This window comes from Gossypium raimondii, unplaced genomic scaffold, assembly GCF_025698545.1.
Source record: "Gossypium raimondii isolate GPD5lz unplaced genomic scaffold, ASM2569854v1 Contig00084, whole genome shotgun sequence".
Taxonomy (NCBI): domain Eukaryota; kingdom Viridiplantae; phylum Streptophyta; class Magnoliopsida; order Malvales; family Malvaceae; genus Gossypium; species Gossypium raimondii.
The window spans coordinates 5,001-12,917 of NW_026291243.1; the positions used below are offsets into that span (position 1 = coordinate 5,001).

General features: G+C 32.5%; 1 protein-coding gene, 2 non-coding genes and 1 pseudogene across 3 annotated transcripts; 1 reads left to right on the forward strand and 3 right to left on the reverse strand.

Moving 5' to 3' along the window:
- LOC128036918 (maturase K-like) overlaps positions 1 to 504 on the reverse strand; it is an 893-nt pseudogene extending 389 nt beyond the window's left edge.
- A 4,301-nt stretch (positions 505 to 4,805) lies between these two features.
- On the reverse strand, positions 4,806 to 4,893 carry TRNAS-GCU (transfer RNA serine (anticodon GCU)). The gene has a single exon. It is a non-coding gene; the product is annotated as a tRNA-Ser (tRNA).
- A 1,883-nt stretch (positions 4,894 to 6,776) lies between these two features.
- Positions 6,777 to 7,914, reverse strand: LOC128036920 (ATP synthase subunit alpha, chloroplastic-like; the record flags this gene model as incomplete). Its single annotated transcript, XM_052627285.1, has 1 exon — positions 6,777 to 7,914. A coding segment is annotated over one exon (996 nt), but the record flags the coding sequence as incomplete, so codon positions are not given.
- Positions 6,801 to 6,872, forward strand: TRNAR-UCU (transfer RNA arginine (anticodon UCU)). Its single transcript has one exon. It is a non-coding gene; the product is annotated as a tRNA-Arg (tRNA).
- Positions 7,915 to 7,917: the final 3 nt, after the last annotated feature.

Consider the following 7,917-nt stretch of genomic DNA (forward strand, 5'->3'; position numbering starts at 1 on the left):
GGAATTTCCACAATGACTGCAAATCCTGCCGCTATCATTTGAGAATACAAATTATTGTTGTGTCCAAAAACCGGATTTTGGTTGGAATCATTAGCAGAACTAATCAAACGATTCTGTTGATCCATTCGAAGAATTAAACGTTTCACAATTAGTGAACTGAATTTATTACCATAACCTGATTTTCAAAAAAATCATCGATTTATTTAAACCATGCTCATGAGCAAGTGCATAAATATACTCCCGAAAAATAAGTGGGTATAGGAAATCGTGTCGGCGGGATCTATTTAGTTCTAAATATACTTGAAATTCCTCCATTTCAAATTCGATTTGAACCAAAGATAGGGATCTATTCGGTTATTAAATGATACATAGTGCGATACAGTCAAAACAAGGTATTATAGTAAGAAAAGAATAGATACCTCGGAGACAGGCGGATTCATCAACGGATTCTCTATCCTATCTTTTCTTTTGCCATCTAATTTATTTATGTTCGTTATAGGATAAAGAAGACGGTTAGAAATCCTTTATTTTTCAACCCAATCGCTCTTTTGATTTTGGAAAAAATATCTTTTCTTTATCAATATACTGCTTCTTCTACATTCATGGCTAACCCATAAAGGGAATGCCTAATAATAAGGACTCATAAAAAAATCGATAATTTACTCATGAGAAAAACCTTTACCCCATTAGGCACTAATTTCTTTTTAACGTTTAATTAGATCAGGTAATCATTCAAATTGAGAACAGAAGCTCGTTACTTTTTGTTTCCCTATAATTGGGGCCGTAGAGCTCTATCCATTTATTCACTCGACCCAACTTTGAATTCAATTCATTTTTTTTGTTCCGCACCAAAAATTCAAAAACGGTTTTTTTTGGAATGATCCGGAAAAAAAGGATTCTTAGAATTCTCCATTGCTACGACATGCTCTTTTTTCCATCCACTCCTTTCAGGATCAGTCGTGGTCTTACAAACTCTACCGATGGTCTGAACGAATCCCTTTCTTCATACAAATGTGTAAAAGATGCTAGTCGCACTTCTAAAAGCCAGTACTCTACCGTTGAGTTAGCAACCCGAAAAAAATTAGAATATGTAGATCCAATCGGAATAAAAAAATGGAATTGCACTAGGCAATCAAAACACGAAATTAGCAAAAATTGGAATAAAAAAAAAGACACGAAATTCTCAGATAAAACCATAGAAATAGAAATAGAATAAGTGAAAATTTGCGGACCGCCTCCTGTCTTATTCATTCCATTGTTATCCATTTTTTTTGTTTCAATACAATTACAATAAAAAATTATTGTATCACAACAAATTCAAAGAAAGAACCCATTATTTGCATTATTTGAATCAAGTGAAGTGCCAAACGAGGATAAATGGATCTATTTATCTATGATCGAATTATATTTGTTCGATACACTGTTGTCAATATGATTGTAAATTTTGAATATAAATGTTGAGAGTTGAGAAAAGAATAAAGAATATAAAAAAGACTCCAAAAAATACAATGAAAAAAAAGAATTCATTTTTTTTTTTATTAATTATTAATATTTTCTCTTTTATATGTTATATGTTATTTTATCTGTTTTTTTATCTTATTTTAGGTTGTTTTGTAAATGTTTAAATGCAATTACTTCATTTATTCACTTGATCTTTTTTCTCTCTATTTTCTATCAATAAAATTGGCTCAATAAAATCGGGTTTTGTTGTTATAGAACACGGTATTCTAGATTTTATAGTAGGAATATTCTATAGTAGCAAAGCAATAAGAAATACGAATAATCAATTTTTTAAAAATAAAAGTCTGAATAGACCAAAGGGGGGAGGAAATAATAAAGAAAAATTTATACAAAGCTAGATATGAATCATCCACACCCTCTTTTTTGGATTTCATTAATTGAATTTTGTTTGATTAAGACTAAGTTCTGTAAAAACACCCGCCTTCTTTAAAATATCATGAACAGTTGCTGTGGGTTGAGCTCCTTTTTCAAGGAAATAGAGAATGGCGGGAACATTTAAATAGGTTTGATTATTTATCGGATCATAAAAACCCACTTTTCGAAGATCTCTTCCCTCTCTTCGGGATCGAACATCAATTGCAACGATTCGATAAACGGCTCATTGGGATAGATGTAGTTAAATAATACCCCCCCCCTAGAAACGTATAAGAAGTTTTCTCCTCGTACGGCTCGAGAAAAAAATGATTAATTAAAAGTTATGTCTATGTATGGAATTAGAATGTATGGAATTAGAATGTCAAAAAGATCCATAAACCAGCAAATCAATTAGACATTTAACCCCGTCTTTTTTTTTCAAAAAAAAAGAAGAAAAAAGCATTCGTACTCTCATAACTCAAGTCAAATAACTCGCAAAATGCTCAAAAAATAATCCTTAGGCATTCCTTTATTGAGTGGTCTCTAACCCCTTTTTTGTTTGTCTCGCTTAGAATCTATTACGATTCTTCATTTTAATCTAGTTGTTGAGAAAATGGAAAAGGGTATTTCCTTGTTCTAGGATCTTTTATCTTTGCCTTGAATCATTGGGTTTAGACATTCCTTCGGCGATATTTAATCATTTCAAAAATGGCAGCAACATGCCCTTTTTTCTCTCTTTTTTTTTTCTATCAAAGAATCATATGAACGATTAATTCCCGCATGATACACTTTTGATCGAAAGAGTTTTACCAATTCCAACAACTTTTCTTTTGATTTGAAAATAGTTGGAATCGGATCCTTCGATTTCTATATCACAAATAGACTTACGAAGTTGTTCCAACTTATTGATTTCCATTAACTAACCTAGATCCTTGCCCTGAAAATGGATGTTTCTCTTCGAGCTCCATCCTGTACTATTTACATTACAACCCAACAAAGACGGATTCTAATAGAACAAAGGATGTCGAGCAAAAGCACCTTCATTTCTACATAACGGAAAGTGGTGGGTTTTGACATCCACAGCTGATCATGTCCTTCAAGTCGCACGTTGCTTTCTACCACATCGTTTCAAACGAAGTTTTACCATAACATTCCTCTAGTTTGGAGCATTGATTCAATTATGGAATCATGAATAGTCATTAGTTCAGTCGATACATAGTAATCTATCTATACTTTCTATATGAAATCAATTTCCTTCTATATGCTATATGAAATAAATAAATAATTTAGGAAGAAAAAAGCCTCAATAAGAATTCAAACTACCCCATATTGTATGATTGTCTGAATGCAATATTTTTATTTTTTTATTAGAATCGAAAAGTTTAATTAGAATGAAAAGTATAATAAAAGTTAAAAAAAAAATAAAGAATATCATTAATAATAATATTACGAAAATACTAATAATATCACGAATATTATAAATAACACAAATAAACTAATCTTTTTTGAATCTACCGTGCATCTTCAAATAACCCGATAGATCAAATAACTCGGTAGAATAGATCCAGCAATCTCACAGTTGTTCGAGTGCCAATCTTAAGAAATCATTAAAATCAAAAGCAAGAATCACATTTCTCCACTACTTGACTGTTAGAAAGAAGGTTATTAAAAACAAAAAAGAGCAATTTAGATTCGGATATGGTTATTCTGATATATAAATAGAGTATGCTCTGGGACGGAAGGATTCGAACCTCCGCATAGCGGGACCAAAACCCGTTGCCTTACCACTTGGCCACGCCCATTTTGATTTCTATTTGAAACTACTAAACACTAATATGGGTATTCCTTGTTCGTCAATTCCAGTTCCAAATAGCTATAGCTATGGAATAGATTCTTGCTACGATTTTTGCACGTATGGATGAGAATTAAATCAATTTATTGATCATTACATAGAATTCAATTAAGATATTGTATGAAAGTATGATTTCTTCTATTCTCTTGTAAATTGAAGGCTTTTTGATTGGGTGAGTTCAAAGAAGTATTGTTTAGTCTGCCTTATTTTCCTTTCTTCATTTTTTTTCCTTATATCAAAAACATATTAATAACTCAATCAAAATTATCTCCAAGAACAAAATTTTGTTATGCTTAATATCTTTAATTTGATCTGTATCTGTTTTAATTCTGCCCTTTTTTCGAGTAGTTTTTTATTCGCCAAATTGCCCGAGGCCTATGCTTTTTTGAATCCAATCGTAGATTTTATGCCAGTAATACCTGTTCTCTTTTTGCTCTTAGCCTTTGTTTGGCAAGCTGCTGTAAGTTTTCGATGAGATCCTTAATACTGTCCTAGAAAAATTCATGAGTGATTCAAGAAAAAAAAATTCTAACAATTGAAAAGATCAGATAAGTCTTACACTATGAACGAACCCTCAATTCAAAGATTCAAATTCTTGGATAGCCCTGATAAATCTGGATCATCCCATTTCCTCATTCTGACCCTTTTCGACGAAGAACCCTATTTAGATTAGAGTCCGCCACAATATATAATTGTTGGTATGAAAGAATTTTTTTTGTAATGAAAAACTCAACTCTTATTACAAGTGAATTTCTGAAAATTCTTTTCGATTTCTAGAAATTCTAGAAATCACTTTATTTCTTGGTGTCAAAATCAAAACAAAATAGGATATGTGGTATAAAACAGAATCTATTCTCTTCTTTTTCCAAAAAAATGCTCTTGGAGATTGTGTAATGCTTACTCTTAAACTCTTTGTTTACACCGTAGTAATATTCTTTGTTTCTCTCTTCATCTTCGGATTTCTATCTAATGATCCGGGACGTAATCCTGGACGCGAAGAATAAAAAAGGGAGAGTTCCTTGCTTCATTTTTAGAAATGGTATTAGGATTTGATCTATTCCACTACCAAAAACCGAAACGGAAAGAGAGGGATTCGAACCCTCGGTACGAATAACTCGCACAACGGATTAGCAATCCGACGCTTTAGTCCACTCAGCCATCTCTCCTAATTGAGAAAAGATAATTACTATGTTACAGCACGCAAAAGAAAGGCTTGAAAAAGCCCTTTTTGACTTTGTTATATAGATTATGTTATATAGATTATTATTTATCTATATAGAGTATTATTAATTATATAGAGTATTATTAATCCATAGATATATAGATTCTAAATTTTATTATTATTATATAGATTGATTATATAGATATATCCAACTTTTCTATAGAGATATAGAACTTTTATCAGTAATTCCATTCCATTTATATTCTATATCATTTATATTTTTAAATAAAACAAGGGCTCTAAAGAAATATCTCAAATAACAAAAAAAGAAAGAATATCGCTTTGATTTCGCGCAAAAGGGACTTTTAAATTTCCAATTTCCACGGACCGGCCTGGTCAGTACCCAGCCGGGCTCATTTTTTTATTTTCAACTCAAATAACTCATTTTTCTATGATTCTGCGATCTGGCTTGTTGTAACAAAAAATCTTGTTATTGCATTGAATCAACAATCAGAAGCAGAAGAAGTCCTATTTCCGTTCCTATGATATAGAATCAAAATATTATTTCTATTCTTTTTCTTTCTTCCTATTTCTTTTATTTCCATTTATTTTATATTTTACTAGAATAACTAGAATAAATAATAAAAAACTATGGATTTTGCACAATCCATTTTATGTTATTTATGTTATGACTAAGTCCTTTTGTCGAATCCTATCTATCAAAACTCCTATAACACAAGTCTTCTGACAAAAGGTGGCAAGGCCCTAATTTTCAGGATTTTTTAGGCTCCTATCTTGTAATCCTATCTTGATTACGCCCAATTCCCCTGTTCGACAAAGGGTCCCTTTATATACAATAAATATACAATAAATACAATAATCGCATTGTAGCGGGTATAGTTTAGTGGTAAAAGTGTGATTCGTTCTATTAATCCCCCTAAGAGTTAAGGGGTCCCTCGGTTTGATTCATATTCCGAGCAAAAACTTTATTTCTTAAAAGGATTTAATCCTTTACCTCTCAACGAAAGATTTGAGGAAGAATATACATTCTCGTGATTTGGATCCAAGGGCCAATTAAATTAGATATAATTTTTAAATTATATTCTAACTAAAAATTGAAAAATTGGATTATGAAATTACGAAACATAAATTTTTTTTCAATTGGATCAATACTTCCAATTGAATAAGTATGAGAAAAGATCCATGGATAAAGATAGAAAAGTGTATTTCTAATCGTAACTAAATCTTCAATTTTTTTGATGGGATAGATTGAAGCAAAATAGCTATTAAACGATAACTTTGGTTTACTAGAGACATTTACATCTTGTTTTAGCTCGGCGGAAACAAAATGCTTTTCCTAAGGATTTTCTCAAATAGAAATAGAGAACGAAGTAACTAGAAAAATTGTTCTATTCTAATCCCATTCTTCTAGAAGGATCATCTAGAAAGCGAATTGTTTTGAATGCATTCAAACAGAAAAGCTAACATAGATGTTATGGGCCAAATTCTTATTTCATTTCGTTCCTGCCTTATCTTTATCTTATTTATATTTTATTTATTTCTTTTTTTTATTTATCCATCTTCCATAAAGGAGCCGAATGAAACCAAAATTTCATGTTCGGTTTTGAATTAGAGACGCTAAAAATAATGAATCAACGTCGACTATAACCCTAGCCTTCAAGCTAACGATGCGGGTTCGATTCCGCTACCCGCTCGATATTCGAATTCTATCTATTCTATCTATTTGAATATTTATTAATTCAATTCAACGATGCATTAGCATCATTGAATTGAATTAACATCTACGCAATTCTAACAATACAATTTTTCACATGTTCTTTAGTTTTCCAACCAAGAAAAGAAAAACCGAACAAGAGAAAAAGTCAAAATGTCAAAAAATCGTAATGAAAAGCGTCCATTGTCTAATGGATAGGACAGAGGTCTTCTAAACCTTTGGTATAGGTTCAAATCCTATTGGACGCAATTTAGAATCGATTTCTCTATATTCCATTAAGTTAGAATTTTCTATTTATAATTGTTCCTGAAGTCGAAAACGTTCCATTTGGTCCTGAATAGCGTCTTTCAAAAGCGTTTCCGCTTCCTCAGTGAATGTCTTGGTAGAAGATATGATTTCTTGGAACTGAGGTTTATTCGTTTTTAAGTAAGTACGTAACTCAACGAGAAATTTCCTTACTTGTCCAATTTCTAATGAATCAAGATAACCATTCGTTCCGGTATAAATAGTACTTATCTGTTCTGCCACCGTAAGAGGAGCTGATTGGGATTGTTTAAGCAACTCACGTAATCGTTGACCTCGTGCCAATTGATTCTGAGTAGCTTTATCGAGATCAGAAGCAAATTGTGCAAAGGCTTCTAATTCGGCGAATTGGGCCAATTCCAATTTTGATTTACCAGCGACTTGTTTCATAGCTTTAATTTGAGCCGCCGATCCTACTCTGGAGACGGAAATCCCCACATTAATAGCAGGTCTGATTCCAGCATTGAATAGATCGGCGGATAAGAATATTTGTCCATCTGTAATGGAAATCACATTAGTAGGAATATACGCCGAAACGTCTCCCGACTGGGTCTCAACTATTGGTAAAGCAGTCATACTTCCTTCACCTAACTGAGAACTTGATTTAGCGGCTCTTTCTAAAAGGCGCGAATGCAAATAAAAAACATCTCCTGGATAAGCTTCACGACCCGGCGGTCTTCGTAATAGAAGAGACATTTGGCGATAAGCCTGTGCTTGCTTGGAAAGATCATCATAAATGATTAAGGTGTGTCGTTCACGATACATAAAATATTCAGCCAAAGCAGCTCCTGTATAAGGAGCGAGGTATTGTAATGTAGCTGGGGAATCCGCCGTTTCGGCTACCACAATGGTGTACTCCATCGCTCCCCTTTCTTGGAAAGTGGTCACTACCTGAGCCACAGAAGATGCTTTTTGACCGATAGCTACATAAACACATATTACATTTTGCCCTTGCTGATTGAGAATCGTATCCGTGGCTACTGCTGTTTT